Consider the following 22,809-nt stretch of genomic DNA (forward strand, 5'->3'; position numbering starts at 1 on the left):
TGGTTCACATGAATAACTGGGAGCTACATCATTTCAGCTCTGACTCGGTATTGAACTACCATGAGCAGGTACAATAAAATACAAATAGATTTCTTTGAAAATTAGTAGACTTTCTAACATGTAATCCATTCAATAGCCCATCGAATTTTCCTGGCATAAACAATATTTGTACACACAGTGATACACTTGGATATTTGATATAAGCGAACATGTCATATTTCACAAGCGAATTCACGCATCACTGTTTCAAACTAGTTCACTGATAGCGTCGTCTAACCTAAAATTGAGCGCGTAGGTAGTAGTGTTATTTTGTTGCCGGCGGCGTTTGCTCGTGTTAGATTTGTCAAGAATATAATTGTAAGAATTTCCCCTGCTGGTGTAATTAGTTTGTTGTTTTAAGTTTATCGTGCACTGGGAATCAAACATGACGGATTCCTTGGAGTACAACGACATAAATGCCGAGGTCCGCGGCGTCCTGGTGAGTCGCAAAAATGTAATAATTTTTTTTCACATTTCGTCTGACTTATTTAATCCCTTCCCATGATAGTCATCTGGTCGTCTCAAGCTTACCGACCAGAACATTATCTTCAAAAATAACAAGACAGGCAAGGTGGAGCAGATTTCCGTGGATGATATTGATCTAATTAATTCTCAAAAATTTGTGGGTACTTGGGGACTACGAGTGTTCACCAAGAGCGGTGCGCTGCATCGCTTCACAGGCTTTCGGGACAGCGAGCACGAGAAACTGGGAAAATTCATAAAGGATGCCTATTCGCAGGAAATGGTGGAGAAGGAGATGTGTGTCAAAGGCTGGAACTGGGGCACGGCTCGATTCATGGGCTCCGTTTTGAGCTTCGATAAGGACTCGAAGACCATATTTGAGGTGCCGCTCTCTCATGTGTCTCAGTGTGTGACTGGCAAGAATGAGGTCACTTTGGAGTTCCACCAAAACGATGATGCCCCGGTCGGTCTCCTTGAGATGAGGTTTCACATTCCAGCTGTGGAGTCAGCAGATGATGACCCAGTTGAGAAATTTCATCAGAATGTGATGAGCAAGGCTTCGGTCATCTCAGCGTCTGGCGAGTCCATCGCCATCTTTAGAGAGATTCAGATTCTAACACCTCGCGGTCGTTACGACATCAAGATCTTTTCGACTTTCTTTCAGCTGCATGGCAAGACTTTTGACTACAAGATACCCATGGACTCGGTGCTACGCTTGTTCATGCTACCACACAAGGACAGCCGGCAAATGTTCTTCGTGCTCTCACTGGATCCTCCCATCAAGCAAGGACAGACGCGGTATCATTATTTGGTGTTGCTCTTCGCACCCGACGAGGAGACCACCATTGAACTGCCGTTTTCGGTGGCCGAGCTGCGTGACAAATACGAAGGCAAGCTGGAGAAGGAGTTGTCGGGGCCAGTGTACGAGGTGATGGGCCAGGTGATGAAGGTGCTAATTGGCCGCAAGATTACAGGGCCGGGAAACTTCATAGGCCACTCGGGCACGGCAGCTGTGGGCTGCTCCTTCAAGGCTGCCGCTGGTTATTTGTATCCCCTTGAGCGTGGCTTCATCTACATTCACAAGCCGCCCCTGCACATCCGCTTTGAGGAGATTAGCTCAGTGAATTTCGCTCGCGGTGGAGGATCCACGCGTTCCTTTGACTTTGAAGTCACCCTGAAAAACGGAACGGTGCACATATTCTCGTCCATTGAGAAGGAAGAGTATGCCAAGCTCTTTGACTTCATCACACAGAAGAAGTTGCATGTGAGCAATATGGGCAAGGACAAGAGTGGCTACAAAGATGTAGACTTTGGTGATTCTGACAATGAGAACGAGCCCGATGCTTACCTAGCCCGCCTCAAGGCCGAGGCCAGAGAAAAAGAGGAGGAAGATGATGACGGCGATGATTCCGATGAAGAATCCACCGATGAGGATTTTAAACCCAACGAAAACGAATCGGACGTGGCCGAGGAGTATGATAGCAATGTGGAGGATGATTCGGACGACGACAGTGACGCTAGTGGCGGCGGAGGAGATGGTGGTACTGATGGTTCGCCCAAAAAGAAGCACAAGGAAAAAAAGAACGAGAAAAAGGAGAAGACACATAAGGAGAAGGAGAAAATTGTAAAAAATCACATCTTAATGCGAACTGTATTCAATATTTGTCTATTCCCCAGAAAAAACCCACCAAGAAGAAGGATACCGGCAAGCCCAAACGAGGGACTTCCGCCTTCATGTTGTGGCTTAATGATACCCGTGAAAGCATTAAGCGCGAAAATCCGGGCATCAAAGTCACCGAGATAGCCAAAAAGGGCGGCGAAATGTGGAAGGAGCTCAAGGACAAGTCCAAGTGGGAAGAGGCCGCTAACAAGGATAAGATTCGCTATCAGGAAGAGATGCGCAACTACAAGTCCGGAGCGGGTGGTGGCAGTGAGGACGAAAAAGGAGGCACCAGCAAGGCAACCAAGAAACGCAAATCTGAGCCATCGCCATCAAAGAAAGCAAATACCTCTGGAAGTGGCTTCAAGAGCAAGGAATACATTTCCGATGATGAATCCACCAGCGACGATCAGGAAAAGGTCAAGGAAATCCCAAAGAAGAAAAACAAATCTACCGCTGAGGACAAGGATAAGAACTCAAAGAAAAGCGAAAGCGAAGGGGAGGATAGCGACGATGCAAGCAATGCCAGCGAGGACGATGATGAAGAGGAAGATGAGGGCAGTGATTAGGCTCCCAGTCATTCAACACTATTCCATAATTCAGTCACACAGCCACACAAACCTAGTCTTTAAGCTCTCCCTAAAAAATATGTTTTTGTTTAAATACACTTTCAAGAGCAAAGCAAAGCTCATGTAATTATCTGGTATGGTTTTAATAATTGCCCATAATGTTTGATTTGTATCAGCTTTATTTCTCGCATGAATTGGTTTTCGATGGCACATCACATTCGTTTTGATGACTGATTGGTTCAGTCATAAAGAGTTTTTCCCTGTCTTCGGTTATGGCCACTTTGTGGGGCCACCTCTTCGTTTGGATTGGGCTTTGGCACATTCTCCAGGCAAGTTTGGAGCACTCACCTCTGGTTATGTTTCGATTTACGGATCTGATCTTCTTAGGTCCGTGGTATTGCCAAGTTCACAAATGTCCAGTGCTTTGCTGTTGATGAAAAGTTTGCAAACTTTTCGCGGTGCCGTCTCTATGCAGTAAAAAGGGATGTGGTTGAGATGAGCCTGATCGCCAAGGTATTACATTGGCCTAAGCGTCCAGTTTCGGTGAGTTTGATATTAGCTTTTGATTCACATTGTGTGTTTCTGCGTAGTTGAGTTTTTTGTTTTGGTTGAATGAGTACCGAACATTTTGACGACGATTTGATCTGAAATAATTGTGTACAACGATTGAACGGTGTGCGGAAATCGACAATTAAAGGTATTCAACGACATCAACAAGTGACCCCAATAGCGGTCATGTGTATGTATGTTCCGTGCTTAGTTATACCCAAAGAGTATATAGTATAGAGTGTGTATTCTCACTTTAGGTACTGTGCTTGAATAGCGTAGAAAGCTTTGACTGATAAAAATGTACTGCTTCGAGGATTCAAAAATTGTCTGAATGTCTGGCCATTGCCCTCCTTTTGTGACTTGGCCAGCAGATCCTCTGTTTCTTCGTTACCTTCATCATTTGGAATTGGCACTGCCGGTAGATCCTCAATTTCATTCTTCGTATTGGAGGAACGCAACAAACGCTTGCGTTGGCCGCGGCTTAGAGAGGTCCCGGACGATTCCGTAGGCAAGCCATTTTTCTTATCCAGCTCGCCAGATGAATCCTTAGACGAGTGAGCCACCGGTGTACCGGCTACGCCTACGGCTGACGATAAAGTCAGTTTTTCAGCATCCATTTCGGGGTCAGGATATATATTGGGGACAGCTTCCCGGTTATCTGACAATTCGCATTCCTCCAAACCGTCTGCATCAGTGGCCTCTTGCGACATTCCAATGGAATTCCCGGAGCGTTTAAAAACGCCGAAGATAACGGGCAGTACGGTCTTTCGGCTGCGGATGATAATCTGCGTTCCCCAAATGAAGAACTCGCTTAGCATCTGCTGCTTGCCCCGTTGCAAGAAGTGATCGATCTGCTTCTGATGCTTGAAGAGCAATGGACCCAGGATCGAATTAAAAATCCACACATTGGCAGCTGGCGCCGTGTGACCAATCCAAAACATCAACGTCATTTTGGTGATGCCATACAGTGGAACCCACGAGATAAACATATCGGCCAGCACCTCGAAGGTTGCAATGAAGGCATTCACAATCCAATACTTAGCCCAGGCCGTGAGGTCCTTTTGAGTGCCATTCGACACAGCCTTGAATGTGTAAAAGGCCGGCCAAATGGTCCCGTATATGTAAAAGAGAACCCACGCTGCACAGCTGAAGACACACATCTTGCGTTTCTTTCCGTTGTTTTTATGCTAGAAAAAAATGTATAAAAACGATTTATATGATTGAATAATTTTGACTTGTGTTTGCTTGAATTCAGTGGCGTTTCATACCTATTGAAAAATGTGTTCGTTGAAAATTTTAACAAGTATATATTTTACGCCGTCGGAATCAAATAAGCAAATGATTTAGATATACATATTACATGTTATTTAGACAGTTCTGACATTACAAAGCCTCGCTGATCTGTGTATAAGCAAAGTAATTTCAATTTTCATTTTCCTACAGATGCGAATACAGTTGCTGAAGCGGGCCAGTGGGTATAAGCCATTCCTGTACAATATCTGTCAGTCGGACCTGTGCGAGTATCTGGAGAAGCGGAATCACCCCTTTGTCAACATCATATTCAACAGTTTTACCAATCGAACCAATGTGAACCGGTGCCCGCTTCCTGTAAGTTGCTTGATTCCAGTGATATATTTACTATTTATCAATATATTGTATTATACTTTAACTCTACGTCGAATGGCCTATCTGCAGGCTGAAATTATGCTGGAACACTTTCGTTTCCCGGTCAAAGCCTTGGAACTGCTGCCCCTGCCATCTGGGGACTATGCCCTCTTCATTACATTCAGTTTTGATAGCCAGGAACGGGCCTTGGTCAAGGTTTACTTCACACTGACGGAGTATCGTTAATGTGGTGAAAAATATGAGTTGGATGCAAATTGCAATAAAAATCGACGGCAGTGCATTAAACCAATTTATAAATTAGCCATAAATTCGTTTACATGCGGGAAAAAATTAATTCGTAATTTGATTGTCTCTTTGTATTGATAATAAAATTGTTTCCACTCAAAGTATTTATGAGTTCTTCCCTTGGGATTAGGTTTGTTGGATTTGTTTGTATGTACATACATATGTATTAAAGGTTGCGACACGTGACAAATTTTTATAAATCATATAAATCTTAAATGACATTTTAATTGGTTCAGAAAGGACTGTAAAATTAAACTCTTCCAATTTGATCCAGAACAAAAGGCCCTCGATTTAAAATATTCATTGCCCGTGGAAATTGATATTATTATTAGGTAATTAATCGTATATGTATATGTATATGTATATGTATATGTATATGTATATGTATATGTATATGTATATGTATATGTATATGTATATGTATATGTATGTAAATATCAACAAACAAAAAAATGGTTCGTTTGGGTGTTTGAAGGTTCGAAGACATTTGCAGATTTTGGCTGAGCCTTGGCCCACCGTTGAACGCTCATGACATTTGGACCGTGTATTCAAAAAGAAATCAGCAGTGGTTCCCATACAAATCAAAGACCTTTTTTAGCAATTGAAATCAACTGCAAATTGTATCTAACGAACGAAATGAAATGTTGACGGAAATAACACAATCATAGAGGGAGCGAAACATTACGTATAGATTACAATTACTAGCATTTTGCATGCATAATTAATTTTTGGGTCAATTGCAAAAACTTGAACCTCAATTCAAGTGGCTTTGGCTCTAAGGTGATCCGGGCTGAACCGAGCCGCGTTCGAGAGGTGTCATCTTTTTGGGATCTGTCATGTCCCGCACATTGCCTAGGAAGTGTTTTTCTGGTTTTTTTTCGTTTCTTGTTTTTTTTTTTTTTGCATAAGTGCCGCCAATTAATTTGATCATGCAAATGAATGACGAACAATTAGCAGTGCGAGACAAAGCCGATTTATTAATTGAAGATTCTTATTATTGTTATTTTTACAAGATATGTAAATGTAAATATTTATTTCGCACTCTGTTTGGCCGGTTTTCGATGCTGGCGATGGCAATGCGCGCTTTATCGCTGATTAACCCAAATTTAAATGAGTCTTAGCTGCTCGTCCGATTCGGCGAAAACTCAGCCAAAAGGCTAAGGAACTTCGGTTTGAAGTTAATGACACTTTTGGAACGTGGGTGCAGTCGTCTGATTAAATTAGTTTGTAAACATGAATATCAACCATTTATACATACATATGAACATATGTGTGTATCTGGCTTTGGTCTCTTTAGGGCTAGGAGTATGTTCCGATCACTGAAAACGACGCGTTGCCAGAAGCAAATCTAAAGCTGTATGGGTTTAGTGGTTGCAAAAGTTTTCTTCCTGTCAATCAACAACTGAGCAAATTCTTTAATTTGAATTAAATTGTTGCTAATGAAAGGAAATGCATCAACAGGAAATTGTTGGAGGCAATAAATTCCAGTAATGTTGACTGAATCTGCTTAGAGAAGGAGGCCTCACAGCCAGATCAGCTTATAAAGTCCAGCTGAGCTCAATGATCGATAAACAAAACTGAAACAAATCGTTTTTTGGTGAGGATAATGGGGGAAAGGTGAGGGAGTGGTGACTGCGTTATTACCTGCCCAGTTGTTATGGCAAGTTCGTTGGATATTCGATTCTGATCAAGATTAATAGTGTGCTAATTGCATTAAAATTGTTCCAGCAGCATTCCGTTGAGTGCAAATCATTGTCCAAAGCCATCACACGCGTCGACCGCCGCAAGTTCGTTGCTTCAGTCTTTTGTTTGAGTGTGCATTTTGTGCTCTCGACTTAATTAATCAGTCGATCATTGGTAGGGGAGAGATATGGGGTCCGAGGGATGTGACACTTCGAGCAATGTAACACTCGGGTCATGTGTGTTTTCAGCTTTCAACAAATTTCTCAAACACAATTTGGTTGTCCAATGTGTAATTACATGATAGGCCATTGGCCAACAAATTGCTACCGATCATCATCGGATTGGGGCGCTGTTTCAGGAATCAATTAGCATGCGGCGCCTCGTCCTGCCAATGAACTTTTCTCATTGAAGATTAATGGAAAGACTCGACGGATGGCAGCTGCTTCTGTAAAGTCCCAAAAAATGAATCATGGACGAGCACTCCGCAGCGACTGCAATTGCCTCTGAATATTTTCTAGGCTGGTCCCCAACTCCCTAAACATCATCCGAGCTACAGAAGCATCAAGAGCCATACCACAGTCCTCAAATCTGCCATGATTTAATGATTTTCCAACTCAAAATAGTTTATAATGATTGCAAGCGCAATCGAAAAACGAAAACAATCAAATAACTCCTTGTCACTTCCTAGAGCTCTGCACTAAGAGCAATCGAATACTGCGGCCAACACTCAGACATCAGCTACGACGCGGAGTGGTAATGTAATGGCTCCGATCTGGCTAAGTGCCTGGAGCAGTGCCTGGAGTAGTGCCTGGAGCAGTGGCTGGGGCTTTCGCAAGACCAGGAGCCAAGCCAATCCATGTGTGTGTCTACCCCCAGCGTGCTTTATGCATATTTATAGATTTGTTTGGCAAACTATCAAACTAAAACTATAACCAAAGGGGCACGCGACGGAGATATGGAACACAGGGAGAGAGAAAGAGAGGTTCAGACCCAGTTTGTGAGCCAGATTGTACGTATTAGTGGCGGCGCCTTTTTAACCGAAACGCTTTAGTTGGTCCATTGGGCATTTGGCAGTCAGTAGCCAGCTGTTTTCTACCCAACATAATGGTAATAATAATATAATCGATTTTGTGTGCAATTATTTGTAGTTTGGTACGGCTGCCTCTGAAATTCAACAATGAACAATTCAACGGACTGCAGTCCGCTGCACTTGCTCGCTATTCATGCGTATTTTCAGTTTGATTCAATCGATTTTGTTCACAAACCTGATTAGTTTGCTTAGTTGGCTCGACTAGTATTACATCATTTAAATGAAGCTAACCTTTTGTTTGAAGATTTCGTAAAATTTTTCGCTGGCGGATTTGGATCTGTTTCCAAACCTACATATATCCAAAAAATCCGTCGCTGTATGAAATGTTGAAAATTATGCAAATTTTTGTGTCGCTTTTCTCTATTTGTTTTACTAGGGAACAGTCATAAATTTCAGATTTGGATGGAATTGGTCTTTAACAGATTTTGGTTTCGTTGTTTTTTTATGATCTTTTAATGCTGTGTATGTTTCATTTTCGGATGTTCACGCCTTGTTAACTCTTAATATACATATTATTTGATGGCGATACTACGGGCTCAGACATCGAGGGAGAAGGGGGTCAACAAGTTGGATCTCTCATGAGTTTCCCATCTGCGGTTGCCCAATAACTAGCCCCCGCTCCCTCCCTCGCTTCGGGTTGTGGATGGTAGCCAATTGACATTGACCCCATGACTTGACACGGACTAATGCCCGGCTGGAGGCATACAAAATTGACAGACCAGTATTAGGTATGTATATGTATTATGTTTCGGGGCTGATGGACCTTTGGGAATAAACGTGCCTGACTGGGTGTTGCTTCTGTAAAGTTCCCCCCATTTACTTTTCAAAATGGCCAGAAGAGAACAGGGAAAGACATATGTACAGGTTGTTATTCTTTTATCAGAATATACACTGAGGCCCATTCATTCATAGAGAGTTATTGCACATCGGCTGTGATGTTTGGAGTGACATGGGAGTGATGTTTTCTCGCAGTTTTGGGTCCGTTGTGGGCTTGCTCTACTCATAAACCGCACATTTTTCCTGATTTAGTCTCATCACCGTGCTTCCTACTTCCCACAACCAAAAAAAGAAACCGCCGTTTCGGGTTCAATAATTCGGAGACCCACAAACGGAGGGAGAACAATTGCTTAGAGCCTGAAAATGTGTCAAGTAATGTATTTTATGCAATGGAAATAAAGTCAAATGAAATGTGATGACGGGCTGTGAGAAAGGCGCGATTAGGCCAATAAACACCGTGAATTTAAGACAATGCCAACGAATGCAAGGTAATTAACACGAAATCCACATAAAAGTAATGGGTTCAATTGCCAAAACGAAACCTGTTAAACCTTTGGGGCTGTGGTGTTGATGGGGGAGGAATTCACAGCTCATTAATAGATTCGTATCTTTGTCTCCGCGGTAAGTGTCGCCTGAAATGTTATACCCGAATTTCAGCGGAGATACGTGTTCTGCTTGGGTTCGTATAATGTAATAATGGTAATAATGGTGGATTTTTGCATGCAAATGAGGGGTTATCTCCTGTAAGACATGCTGTGAAGCGGAGCCACTGGAGCAGCCCGTGTGCATGCGGTCAGACGTTGACGTTGAGTCATCTCCATTGTTGTTATCGATCAAGTGATCGGTTCATTGCCGTTTCACCTAAAATGAAAACACAGCCATTTGCTTCTGCTGCTGCCGGTCTTACGTCGCGGTGTCGCGGCGTCGAGGGTTCACTGTGCCTGCAGTGCACTCGGAACTGTGCTCATTGAGATCTTCACATCGATCTCTCAATGTGTGACAATTACCTTTTTAATTGGCCCACTTTGAATGCCTTAGCTGTTGATCTTTACGTGGGAGTCAAGTGTGTTTTTTTATCAATGTAACCATAAATAATTTCACATCACCTCTGTCATTGAACCTGATTTGAATGAAAAGATTTCAGAAACATGCTTTTTGTTATCGATTACCTTGGTTATTAATCATAATTAGATGGTTTCTCAAAGAGAACGAGAAGTGGCTTGAATGGGTTATTGTAAGGAAGCCCATTATCTATCCAAAAATATAGGTTGAACCTTGATTATAGAACTCTCATTGGAACATTTTTGTATATGTGTAGGCTTTATGTACATATGAATGAATATTCATTTGCCATTTCTTCGGATATGACGCTCTTATTTTATACATGCATATGTACATGTACATATGTACTGTACATATGTACTCACTGGTTCTACCGTTAGCCGTAGAGCACGACTGGGATGTTCTTCCTGGAGTAGGTGTCAGAGATGCCAATGCCTTAATGGCAGTTTTTGAATTAATATTGCTTTTGGTTCACCAATTAAACAACGTCAACTGTTTTGGAGTTAAATTTTCAATGTGAAGATTCCCCAGTAAAGATTAATTGAAACAAATCTTTACAACATTAATCATGCAGCAGCAACGGCAGCAGCAGCAAAAGCAACAATACGCTTAACTCAAAAGAGAGAATGACGAGTCTCACTCAAGACTTTGACTCAAAAGCTAAGCCAGAGTCCAAAGCTTGAACTATGGAACGAAAAATGTAAGTGTTTTCTGTTTTCGCTTTCATTGAAAGCTTTCAAGGCTTTTGGCTTGAGCCAGCGTGTCGTCTAGCCCCATTCCAGCCACGATCAACGGTTTGGCCCAAAGCTCCCCACCACTCTCAGTTTCTGTCTGTCTCTCGCGTAGCGGCGTAGCTATTGCTGTCCCGTTTGCACAGTCAGCTTTGGATCAATTTTGGACTCCGTCGAGCGGCCCAAGCGAACGTTAACTTCAGTGTGCGCCGACCAGTTTCCGAGACGGCCACAAACATTTTAAGACAAAATAACCAACAGAAAAAAAAAAAAACACAAAAATTCAACAGTTAACGGTTACGCAGATCGCTGCTGTACGGATACTCCCGAAATCCCATTCAGAATCCCATTCAGAGTTCTGTTCAGTGCAGTGACAAAAGTGACGTCAAGGGAGAGCTCTAAAGTGCAGTTCAGTCCCCGTCCAGCAGCAGCTCCGCGTCAAGTTCTCTCCCTATCTCTGTCTTAGCACCCGTTTTCGTAATCGAATTGTGCAAAAAAGCATACAAAAAAGTGAATCTGCTTTTAAAGTTATCTTCGACTCCATCTCGCTCGCACCCAGCTTTTAATTTTGCGTCTGTTTCGCTGCCGTCGTCGTCGCTCTCACCGCCGCCGCTGTCGCTGTTGAAGTCGCGGCTCGTATTGTTTATATTTTTTTTTTTGTGTTCTGAGCTGCTGCTCTGCCTGCCCCGCCTGCTTGCTCAGAAGGTTGAGAGGTAATAATAAAAGCAATACAATCACAATGAAACGAAATTGAGTGAAAAATATATTTCGCTTACAGAAAGCAACAAAATCAAATAAGTTAACAAGAAAAAATCCGCTGGCGAGCGAATTTCACGCCGTATTTAATCTTTGCCCACTGACCGCCTCCAGCTTAATCGCTGCTCGTCTTTCTTTCCGTTCCGTTCGCGTTCGCGTGTGTTCTGTGCTCCGGCTCTGGCTCCAGGTCCAGCTCCAGCTACGGCCACGGTTCCGTTCCGACTCTGATTTCGATACGCTTCCGCTGCTGTCTTCTGTCTATCGTCGCGCGTTTGTCCTATCGTTTTCGTAGCAAATTCGTTTTCAAATTTTTTTTGGAAGAGTTCTTGAGTCAAGTCAACCAGGTAATCACAGTGCTTAGTGGCTGCATATGAGAGTGCTGCAAAAACTTAGAAATTAAATAAAAATCAGTTTGGTTCGGAGCTCTGGTTTTGCCAGAAATAAAACACAGAAACAAACTTAGGTGAGTTCAGAGATACTATTAAATAATATGGTATATGACATAATATGATATAATAGGCTGTAATATACAGTAAGTTATTGGGAAAATATTTCCCAGTTCGATCTGTTCTAAAAGAGATAGCAAGGGAATTTATGACCAATAGAGAACAACCATTCTGGTGTGACTCGAAGACCCGATTCAAAAATGCGGAAATCGAAGTGAAATCGATGAAAGTAATCGTAAAAATTTTGATACTTTTATTCAGGAAAATGTATTTAACCCTTTACCTAGTATGTACTTTTTGTAAGATCCAAATCCATTCATCACATGATCTTCTTCACTGTTCTCAGACTTCTTACCCTCCTGGACATCTCCTCTGGCATGTCACTACGCTAGATTAGTCAAAAAGGGGATCAAAATTTGATATACATATAAGAAATATAATAAAAAGTTGCCTGGTTGGATTTTACTAATTTACAGACAAGTTTTGGTTCAAGTTATTACTTCATACGTGAGCTTCGATTCCAATATGGACGGACCTGCTAATTGCTTAGTCAAACAAAAAACGTTATGGTAACTGTTAGAAATACATTTCTTCGGAAAGGGCAATGGAACTTTTCTACATCGAGAACATACCCATACACTCGTACAATCTTTAAGAACAATTCCGAGGGGATTCCGAATGGAACTCCAAAGATTCATACGTTAATCTTTACAAACATACATATGAACATGCTCGTATCTGTGCAACGCAGAGGGCGAAACAACAGTTCTGGTAAGCAATCGGCATGGGAGGGTGGGATAAACAAGACCTCTAGAGCAGGATCCGGCTCCGGGGAGGGGAGCCCAGATATACTATATGCATGTACATATTTATGTATGTATGTACATACATACCCAGTACATGTACAAAAACTTTTGTTTTAGTTGGGCCCACAAAATGGGCTTGTTTTCCAGTGGAGGTTGAGTGGAGCTGGTTTTGTTTTATATATTTTTTATTTCGCTGAAACAACTTTTCGTGCCACACTGTTGTTGTAGGCTTATTATCCCATTGTCGGTGGTGTGTGTCTGTGTGTGTGTGTGTATTTGTTGGTGTATGGATTGGTATTTCGGTGTGCTTTTCGAGCCTCGGACCAACGCGATTTTGTAATATTGCTACAGTTATTATTGCCCGCTACGCTTTGCTCTCCTTAATGTTGTTTCTGCTATTGCAATTATTGCAGTTTTTGATTTCAACAAAGAGAAAGACTGTGCAAGAGAGTCAGCTGGAGAGTGGCAGAGCGGGCGAGCTCTCCAGCTGGAGAGAGAAAGAAGCTTTGAGCTTTTGCCTCCGCCTTTGTCTGGTGGCCGTCGACCACGGGGGATTACTGCAACTTTCTATGCTATTGGTATTCTTTGGAAGTCATTCAAACAGCCCTAACACGTCTCTATATAAATCTGTTTCTTGAGACATATTCCATATAAATATAATATATGTACATGCATAGTACATATGTACGGTATGTTTTGAATACCCAGTGCAGGTCTCATTCATCACAAGGGGTTAAATGCAATTTGTTTCGGGCATTAATTTACTTGTGTTTCGAAGACGAAACTCGAGTAACCTGTTGGTTCGTATTTTTACTTTTGTTGCCATTCAACATTCATTCAGCAGTCAGTGTTTGCTGCTACTCATATTTGCTTAACATACGTATATGGAATAGTGGCTGTTGCTCCGCTCCGGGTAGTCAATGTACTCAAGTTTGTTTGTTTTGCACTTGCACAGAAAGCATTTGTTTCCCCCCCCAAAGGGTTTTATGCTATTATTTAGTGGGAGATGTATTTATTGTAGTCTTGTTCAAACGATTCAATAGAAACTAAAGAAATTAAATAATTTAATCAGCTAACAAGCTTCGCGTTATATTCGATAAATTATTCTTTGTTCAAAGCCTAAATTTATTTATATTGCGAGTGTATATTTTTTATTCAAGCTTAAGACAGGAAATGTGCCAATTTTTCAACTTTAAAATCAATTAAAAATATACAAATATAATATAAATGTGTAATTTTCCGTAAAAACCGTTCAGCTTACGCTTACGTTAAAAAATGTACAAAATATAGACAAAATGGAAAATGGAATAATAAAAAATCAAAAGCAAAATGAAATCAAATCTAAACTTAAGTCAAACATTTCTGGCAACGTCTTCTTCAATTTCAATTTCAATTTCACTTTCATTTTTATGCGGTTTACAACTTTTCCGATAGTTGCCGGCTTCAACCGCAGCAGCGACGTTGGTGTTGACGTCGACGTAGCACGCAATCAGCTTAGGCTGCTGTTGTTGCATGTTGTAACAACAGCTGGAAAATTATAACAAGAGCAGCGGTAATTGCAACAGCAAGCGAGAAATGCAGCTCGAAACATAAGCCGCCACAAAAAATTTTTCATTCAGAAACTCCGACAATTTTTGAAAGCGAAATAAAAAAATGTGCGAATTATGTTGGTGCCAGTTCTTTGGCCAGATAATTGATTTATGCAGCATGTTGTTTTTTTCTTAGTTTTTGCCTCTTTTCTGCTGTCATTGCCTGCGCATCTTGAAATTTAATTATTTTTGCCATATTACGTATACGCAACTTTGCCTCTCTTTGCATGCCTTCTTCTTCTTCGTCATTTTTTCATGCAATTTTTCAATATTTGCACATTGTTTTAATGGCCCCTTAATGAGTATCTCTTCAAACAGGTTTAGGCATTTATTTACTGTTATCTCTCTCTCTCTTTCTTTTGAATTAATGGTATTACGTATACGCACTGTATGGTCCGCTATGCGTGAGCCCATGCTTACGATGCTCTCTTTGGTGGATTCTCTTGGCTAGGAGCATAATCTACATAAATTAATAGTTTGCCTGAAAACAGATGTTGCGGCCAAAAGATTTCCAAACATCTAAAGCCAAGGCCCTGCAACAGGTTTGGAAGCCAACATCTTTGATGACTTCAGTCAGCGAACTCAGACTTCAGATAGTGCTCAGAAGAAACAGATTCAAATATTTTGTTAGCATATATTTTAAGGTTTCGCTTTTTTTCTTGCTTCTGGGCAACAATGTAAAACATTTGCACAGCTGTTTCTTCAGCTTCTGATGTTGTCGGCCAAATTTTCAACACCCGACCCAAGGTACAAGTTCCCAAAGCACACATCCATTGTTTAATAAAAATGATCAAGACAATGGTCTAAAGATTCGCTCGCCCTTATCCAAACACACATTCACAAAAACTGAGATAGGGAAAGAGAGAGACAGAGAGAGAGAGAGAGAGAGAGAGAGAGAGAGAGAGAGAGAGAGAGGCTGAAAATGTTGATCAAATACAAAAAGTTCAGGTCACAGACATTTTACGTAATCTCTTCCTCCATCTCCGTCTCCGTCTCCACCTCCACCTCCACCTCCACTTAATCGCCGTCTGCAACTGGCAGCGAATTGTGTCTGCAAAATACATACGTACATAGCTGAGAAACATATATTATCTGTTGTGCAAAATGTGCACAGTTGAACTTTGTTTTGTCGCCTTTGTGGGGTATGGAATGGTTTGGGTCTTGGTTTGGGAAATTGAACTGCGGAGTGCGCTAATTCCGATCAGCATTGCTCATCCGCCCTGCTGGGGGGCGGTGTTTCTGCCCAGACCCAGAGACAGAACTAGTGCGAGGTAGCAAATGATCAATTAAGTTCATTATCAAGCGAAATGCAGAGCTAATCACACCAGGTAGTCGTCAATGGCCCTGGTGCTCACCATTGAAACGATGGCTATCCGCCAACAGAAGCAGCGGTGGCAGCAGCCGAATTAACTGAAAGTCAGCTGTCTATTGGAGCGGGGGAAAAAGGTGGCGTGGCCCAGAGAAAGAAAGGGACTGGAGGCGAGAGGTGCTGGCCCAGTCCGACTGTCAATGTCAATTTAAGTAAAACGCTGACGCCCCTTAAAAACAGAAACAGCCAGCGACGGACTCGCATACATATAACAGCCCCGCTGCAGATTGTTGTGTCAGCAAATTCATTAAGAAAGCAAGGGAGCTGAAAGAAAAAGCAAAAGCAAAACCAAAACCAACACCAAAACCAAAACCATCAACCACACAAAAAAATTCCCATAAAGCCGAAACAGACGCTGACGCTGGGGTAAAAGCCAGCCGAAAAATAAAAGTGAAAAAAGACTGAAATATATGGCCGAGTGCTGGCCGACTCGTAGTCGGTGGCATAATTATGCGGAAGCTGACGATGCAACTTGCTTTCTGCCTCTCGCTGCGGCTGCGGCTGCGGCTGCGGCTGCTGTTGTCTCTTTCAATGGTCTTTGGCACAGTTCCAATTCCATTTCCATTTCCACACTTTTGGGGAAGGCTGTTTCTGCTTCTGTTTGAAGCTGGTTGACATTTGATGATGCGTATCTTTTCTTCACTCCGCCTTTTGCGGAGGTATATGCCAGCAATTATATAAAAATATGAGCGGCAATTATGCAAGATTGAATACAAATCAAAAAATAGTTTTGCCATAGCCATAACCTTGAGCTGGCTGCGACTCAGATCTATGCATGCACGCATATGGCGAATGATTCGACCCTAATCGACCTTAATTATGCAAATGATCGACTCAATGGAGCTGCCTGCCATCTTGAGCCGCTTCTGCAGAGTACCTTGCCTTTGTTTACCCCATAACTGTTTCTGTTTCTTGTCTTATTTGGAACTTGGATACAGGCGATACTGTACTAGTAAACGTCACGTTTTGTCCTCGGGCTTAGTCCCAATAATTCGGTGTTCATTAGCTACACTTGAGTTGACTTCCAGCATGCCTTTAAATTGTTTTCATTTTCATATTTGCGCGAAAGTCTACCCAGAACGATGGCTCGACACAATACAGATAGATAGATGGATAGATACAGTATGATTCTGAAATAAATTTAATAAATCAAAATAAGTACTTTTCGGGTTACGACTTTCGTAGTACGACTTTCGGTTGGTTTTGTTCATGGATTGAGCACCTGATTTACCTCGGTATCGGGTTTCCTTCAGCAATGCAAATGGTTATATTTGCACTAAAGAAGTTTGCTTCCTGAGTCTTTTGTTCTTTCCTGTTCCTTTCTTTCGTGATCAACAGAAATAATACCTTAAATACTTGGGATATTTCACTTTCTCTTGCAGACGTGTAGGTCTTTGGCTCCGACTCTCGCTCTAACCTTGGGTTGGAGCTCAGAATCGGAAGAGCAGTAGCCTGTGGCAGTCCATGTCCAACGCCCCTCCGTTTATCGTTTGTGTTTTCTCTGGTGAAGGGCAGAGGGGAAAATCAAATGATACTTGGGCCCACACTTTCTTTGTATTGAATTCGGGCCATGAGAGATCTTGCATCATTTGCATGCAAGTTGTGCAAAACCTTTAGGGGGAAGCGGGCAAATAAAATGTCATGCAATTTGTCGTAAATGCCGCCGAGAAGTTGCAACATGAAATCGCAGTTGCTGAAGCAGTGCTACTGCTGCTGCTGCTGCTTGAGTTGTTGTTGGTCAGTTCTGTTTGTTTTCTTGGTCGGTTTGTCAAAAGGTTTGGATACGATGGCCCGGCATGGCATGGCATGGCATGGCATGGAATGGGATGCTGTTTGCCTCCTGCCACGCATCGCTGCATCATTATTGACAATTAGCCGCATTTGATGCCGGGGCGGATGTGCAAAGGCTGCAACAGCAGCATCATTAGCTATCAGCAGGGCCGGACGATTCAAGATTGTTTTACCGTCACGAGGCTGCTTTTTGCTTCTTGCTGCTTGCTTCTTGGCTTTATGCAACCATTAATTACTCGGCCAACGGGTCCGAAAACTAGGTTTTGCTACTAAAAATACAATTATTAATTGAACAGCCATACTCGTAGAAGCGATGCAGTTGCAACAGTTGACGAACACTGTCGATGATGGCATGTACTTACTGTACTTGGCTTAATGCAATAATGTCCATTTGAGCATGACCAAAAGGTGTGGGGGTGGTTCAAGAGAGCAGGGGTGGTGGAAGGCAGAAATTTTCAATAGGTTTTGCATGCCGCAATCGGTGGAAGAGAATGGATAAGGTACGAAAAGGGAAGTACCACTTTAAGTAAGAAGGAGAAAACTTTAAGGAGAAATTGTAAGAAACCAACTAGATTACGCCCCTTTATTTAATCAGTTTATTAATCGATTTTGCCACTTCTTACATTTTCAGGTTAGCAGTTTTCAGGAAACACTGTAGCACACTCTAGGCGAGCTGCCCAGCAAAATGTCCTCTACACTAGGCCTCATCACAGCGCTACTCCTGGCGATCACGATATGCCAGGCCCAGCCAGACGTAAGTACAGCAGCACTCCCAGTGCACGCCGAGTGCCTCGGATCACGTTCAGGCCGAGTCCCAGAACTCATCAATCAATTCAATGCGATACAAATAACCTTTGGGGGCACTTACCACAGTCAACAGGCTAACAAAGCGAAGAAAAACCCCGCAACAAACGGCCCCCAGTCGGCGGCTTCATTGTCATTCGCATTGTGCGTAATTAGCATTTCAAGAAACAACAAAACATTTTCTGTGCATTAATTCAATTACAAAACAGAGCGGACCGACCCGAAGAGAGTCTCGTTCGCCTGCTCGCCCGCCACCAACACAACGGCAGCGCGCGTCTGTGTGAGTGTCTCATTGAAATCCGACTCAGGTCAGCGCTTTTGTTTGTCTCAAAGAAAAAAAAAAGCTTTGCCCACAAAACGGTATCCCAAGGTCAAGCGTAAGAAGTTCTTGTAATTATTTCAAGTATCTCTTTTCTCTCTCTTTCTTTCCCCCTCTCTTTCCCTTCAAGCTTGTCTGTCTGTGGTTTTTGTTATTTCGTTCACTTTTCTGCCGTCGTTGGGGTGTTTTTTGGAGGTAGAAAGCCCTAGCCCTATGGTTATTGACGGCTCTCGATGACTCAACTATCGCCTTGCTGATCTACATATGGACCCGATGGCTGATTGCTTTGGCAGAGATTTTCTTAATCACTTCTTCTGGCTGGTTTTCCGAGCAAGTTCGTGCTTGTGGAGACATCGACCCATAGCCTTGCCGTAGTCACATAAACGGCGCTTGCAACATGATGCCCCATAACCGACTCCGTCTCCGTCTCCGTCTCCGTCTTCGTCTCCGTCTTCCACTGCAATTAAAGTTGACACGCTACAGCTACAGCTACAGCTGCAGCAACAGCAAAAACTATGACGAGGCCCTTCAAATGGCAGCCAAGCATGACCAGGAGGAAGAACAAGCTTCGGCTGCCGAAGCACGGCATACCCTTGCAGCACGATCGTTTCCACTAAAATATGTACATATCGTATGCCAAATGCAGAAAAAAGAAAGACGCTCCCTCAGCCAAATACTGCAAAGCTGACAGATAGTATGTTTTTATAAGAATCGTGCTCTTGTTGTGGCTTTCCCTTACAAGTTCGTGAAGAGTATTCAAACTTATTCAAACTGAAGTAACGAGACCCCCAGCCGAGCAAGGCAAAACATGCAAATCACAGCCAGAATATCGGAGCAAAATGCATGAGTCAGCCGCTGTTGCTGCTGCAGATCTTGTTAATGTTTCATGTGCTGTCAGAAATGAGGAAAAAATATATGAGAAACCCCATTCCGCCTTCCTCCGTGGCGGAGGCTATCAATGGCCGGCCAAATAAATTAAGCCTTTAATTGTGAAATAAAGAACTGTTTGCGTCGCTTGCTCCATCCAGGGCACGATTCGCTGTGCCTGCTGCAGGATCGTTGCAGTTTGTCTTCATGAGAGTACCCTTGCAGAGGGTATTACGATTGTGATATTTACCACGCACAGAAGGAAGCTTTACCGTACCGAAAAGTGGGCTTAGAGCTTAGATATTCTGTTGTCTGTCTGTTTCTATGCAAATAAGTCACTAACTAATCGGAGCAGCTGGCAAGGGAACCAACAAGGAAAATATATCGCTGATAGTACTATCATACAAATTACTTATGTACATATGTATGTGTATTAGTTGGTTTAGCTCTCAGCTCAGAAAAGCTGCATCGATATCGAATCGTAGCTACGGATCCGGAAGGATATGAAAAGCTCCAGCGTCCGCAAGGATGTGGCCTTCCTCCTGCGATTCTTTGCTTTTGGTTTGTTTGTTGCCGCTGTCACTGTTTCTTGTCTCAGTCTGCAGTTGTCTGATACTTTTAACGGCTCGAGTTGCGTTTCGGCTTTGGCTTGCGCCTCCGTCTCCGTCTCCGTCTGTGTCTGTGTCTGTCCCGTTCTGGGGTCACGTTCTCCCCCACTGTGTCCGTGTGTGTGTCTGAGTGGAGGTGGGTGGAATGTCAGTGCATGAGTAATTGCCGACAGATAAAGAGATTATGCAATCGCAAGCGGAACGTCAAATATTCGATTATGAAAGGCAGCTTGAACCGAAATTCGTACAAACAATGAAGTTGATGGAGTTTAAGTTGAATTATTTGCTCTACACAGCGGACACTCGTACGTTCCTTTTCTGTAACTACAACAGGCCAAGAATACTTATCCAAAAACTCAGCACTCTGTCGATCTGGCCTACAGTACAGTGTGCAGTATATTTGTAGACACAAAATTGCCATCAGTTTCAGTGTGCGCTCCCCCCCCCCCCCCCCACCCATCCATGCCGGCGGTGTCGTAACACCCTGAACTTTTCACACTCTGTTGATGTTTGACATAACCATAAGTCCCGAAACAAGGGGGGGAAGGGGAGGGGAAACCCGAAAGTACTGAACATTTAGCGCCGACAGAAGCAGTTGCTAATTTCCGCCGCTTGTCAGCCGTGGCGGCAAGGTCAACACACCCAAGGAAATGGAAAGAAGCGAAGCCCAATCACACGATCGCAATTTGGTGGATGGTTAACAGTTCCCTCAACCCTCAACCCTCAACCCTTAACCCTCAACCCTGCGCAGTCCTCGGATCCATCTTCAAGCTGTTGCTGTTGCCGTTGCCGTTGCCGTTGCCGTTGCTTTTGAAGTGAATAATTTCTTTGTGTGCGACTATCCGAAAGGTCGAGTGACACTCTTTCGTGCGTCGATCGGTTGTTTGATTGTTTTTCGAGTTGGGGGTTGTTGCTGGTGCTGTGGTGTTGACTTTGACCGGCTAGAAAGAGAGGAAAACCATTGCAACAGACTGAATGTGGCTTTTACACCAACTCTAGCCAGTGCTGGCTCTGGCTCTGGGGCTGGCGCTGGCGCTGGCCATATGCCATATGCCATAAAAAGTGTATTGGCCTCAGCCAGAGCCAATTTGAAGCACACTTTTTGCGTTAATATGGCGGCTACACCTTTTACTTTGACTTGACTGTGATTGCACTTGGTCGCCATCGCCATCGCCATAGCCATAGCCATCGCCGTCGCGGCGTCATCGTCGTCATGCCGGTTATATGCGAGTATCGCTCTTCGAGTGGTCTGCCGGGCGTATGAGTAATCTCACACAATTTCAGTAATTGCCCGAGTCAGCCATCGCCATCGCTTCGACCGCTCCGCTACAGCCAGCCGTACAAATTACGAACAGCAACAATTTCACAATATCCGTCATTGCACTCGGCAAAAACCGAAAATAAAATCAAACCTATGCCTGGACAAATCGGTGGGTAAACAGCGCCTGTCGGTGGCGGTGCCGGTGCCGCTGACTGTGGCATCTACTAAATCGTAAATCGCAGATCGCAAATAGCAACTGAAAAACTGCCAGCTAATCGATTCGGATGACAAGTTGCAGTAGGGTCTGCCACCATTCTGAAGCTCTTGCTTCAGTTATTTTTGAAAATGATAGATTTTATTTGAATTTATTTGAACATGATCATTCGAGTGTATGTTAAGTACCTGTAGTGCAGGACTATCCAAAAATCTTCAGAGCTCCTTCATTGGTTTCCTCAGGCTCCCCAGGGTTCCCTTCCCAGCTGAGCTCCGTCCCTGGCTCTCTAATCGCCGCGGCTGATCTTGTTCATTGGATGCCGCCTTTTTTGCATAATTCGTAATTGCTGATCGAAGTTTTTCTCTGGCTCATTTGTTTTTAATTGCAATTAATTGGCCACAAGGGCCAGAGCTAAGTGTTGATTGGTGTCTGGGTGTGGTTCCCGTTGCCGTTGCCGTTGCCGTTGCCGGTGCCGTTCCCGTTCCGCACAGCGGGATTTGCATATCGTTTAGCGAGAGCACTGAAGAATATTGGATAATTCGTTGCAGGTGCAAAACTTTCCACATCTTTTGGTTGTGCTGGCCAAGAGCCCTAGTGTCGAACGGAGCATTCAAGACCAAAGATTGCACTCGACTCGATGCAACAATCACAATCTCACTCGAGTGGCAACGAGTGGCTCAACGCGTCATCGTTTTTGTCTGCTGTTTTCCTTTTCCAAGCTTCAGTTTCACTTTCAATGGGCCAACAACGACGACTTCGCCAGTAGCGGCCACAGTTGCTTCATTTGCAGCAGCAGCTGGCTGGCTGGCTGCCTGGCTGCCTGGCTGGCTGGCTGGCTGGCTGGCTTGGCTTCGGCTCCTGGCCTCATGTGCGACTGTTGTCTGTGGTCGAAACACGTTCCAAATGAAAGTAAAAACTCTTTGGCATTGTCTGCGTTTGCGTCCCCTGCGTTTGGTTTTCTTCTGGCGTTTGTTCACCTGCCTGCCTCAAATGATGCTTCCAAGTGGAAGCCCACTGCGGAGGTTCGCGTTTCAATTATACAAGAATCATTATGCTGACCGTACCGTTATGGCCAAGAGCAGCGGCATCTCAGCGAACGAGTAGCTGTAGAAGTGAGTCTTATATCTCGTTTACCTTGTCTGCATCTTCGGTTTTTGAGTCTGCATTCGCCGTCACTTAAGCTCCATTTCTGACTCATTTTGGGCCATTTCGGACTAAATAAATGCAAGAAATTTGACCAAATTGCGGACCGCTTGCAGCCCAGCCAAGAAGTTCGCTGTCTTGGACTTTTGTCATTGCCGGGCCGTTCTGACCGCTTCTTTAAGGAAATGTCAGCCCCGCTCTGGCCCTGTAACAGATCTGATTATTCGCTGATTGTAGTCGCAAGTGAGATGCAGATTTGGCAGATAAATAAAGCGGGAATGCAGTGAAGATTTGCATAGCTCT

General features: G+C 43.4%; 4 protein-coding genes across 11 annotated transcripts in view; 3 read left to right on the forward strand and 1 right to left on the reverse strand.

Annotated features, from left to right (window-relative positions):
• Window positions 1-267: 267 nt before the first annotated feature.
• On the forward strand, window positions 268-2,860 carry LOC117187902 (FACT complex subunit Ssrp1). Its single transcript, XM_033390839.1, has 3 exons — window positions 268-478; window positions 548-2,125; window positions 2,179-2,860. The coding sequence occupies exons 1-3, from the start codon at window positions 425-427 to the stop codon at window positions 2,728-2,730; spliced, it is 2,184 nt and encodes a 727-aa protein (XP_033246730.1). The 5' UTR covers window positions 268-424; the 3' UTR covers window positions 2,731-2,860.
• On the reverse strand, window positions 2,836-4,652 carry LOC117187903 (receptor expression-enhancing protein 2-like). The gene is made up of 2 exons (XM_033390840.1): window positions 4,548-4,652; window positions 2,836-4,466 (listed from the first exon to the last, which is right to left on the reverse strand). Exon 2 carries the CDS (start codon window positions 4,437-4,439, stop codon window positions 3,528-3,530), a length of 912 nt encoding a protein of 303 aa, XP_033246731.1. The 5' UTR covers window positions 4,440-4,466; window positions 4,548-4,652; the 3' UTR covers window positions 2,836-3,527.
• On the forward strand, window positions 2,960-5,291 carry LOC108159682. Its single transcript, XM_017293176.2, has 4 exons — window positions 2,960-3,059; window positions 3,118-3,273; window positions 4,723-4,887; window positions 4,975-5,291. Exons 1-4 carry the CDS (start codon window positions 3,003-3,005, stop codon window positions 5,128-5,130), a joined length of 534 nt encoding a protein of 177 aa, XP_017148665.1. The 5' UTR covers window positions 2,960-3,002; the 3' UTR covers window positions 5,131-5,291.
• A 5,461-nt stretch (window positions 5,292-10,752) lies between these two features.
• LOC108160508 (A disintegrin and metalloproteinase with thrombospondin motifs 5) overlaps window positions 10,753-22,809 on the forward strand; it is a 49,128-nt gene continuing 37,071 nt past the window's right edge. Inside the window, exons 1-2 of one of the 8 annotated variants that reach the window (XM_033392423.1) lie at window positions 10,753-11,752; window positions 17,922-18,044. In XM_033392423.1, coding sequence (XP_033248314.1) covers window positions 17,976-18,044 — 69 coding nt within the window. In that variant the 5' untranslated portion in view covers window positions 10,753-11,752; window positions 17,922-17,975. The remainder of the gene's footprint in view (window positions 11,753-17,921; window positions 18,045-22,809) is intronic. The other 7 variants (XM_033392421.1, XM_033392422.1, XM_017294549.2 and 4 more) reach the window with 7 other exon arrangements.

Source organism: Drosophila miranda, chromosome 3 (genome assembly GCF_003369915.1).
Source record: "Drosophila miranda strain MSH22 chromosome 3, D.miranda_PacBio2.1, whole genome shotgun sequence".
Taxonomy (NCBI): domain Eukaryota; kingdom Metazoa; phylum Arthropoda; class Insecta; order Diptera; family Drosophilidae; genus Drosophila; species Drosophila miranda.

Coding starts and splice junctions, on each gene's coding strand:
- LOC117187902 (XM_033390839.1), top strand. CDS start 425: ATGACGGATTCCTTGGAGTACAACGACATAAATGCCGAGGTCCGCGGC. Junction 479..547: donor CCGAGGTCCGCGGCGTCCTG/GTGAGTCGCAAA, acceptor TTCCCATGATAG/TCATCTGGTCGTCTCAAGCT. Junction 2,126..2,178: donor ATAAGGAGAAGGAGAAAATT/GTAAAAAATCAC, acceptor TCTATTCCCCAG/AAAAAACCCACCAAGAAGAA.
- LOC108159682 (XM_017293176.2), top strand. CDS start 3,003: ATGGCCACTTTGTGGGGCCACCTCTTCGTTTGGATTGGGCTTTGGCAC. Junction 3,060..3,117: donor GGCTTTGGCACATTCTCCAG/GCAAGTTTGGAG, acceptor TGATCTTCTTAG/GTCCGTGGTATTGCCAAGTT. Junction 4,888..4,974: donor TGAACCGGTGCCCGCTTCCT/GTAAGTTGCTTG, acceptor GCCTATCTGCAG/GCTGAAATTATGCTGGAACA.
- LOC117187903 (XM_033390840.1), bottom strand. CDS start 4,439: ATGTGTGTCTTCAGCTGTGCAGCGTGGGTTCTCTTTTACATATACGGG.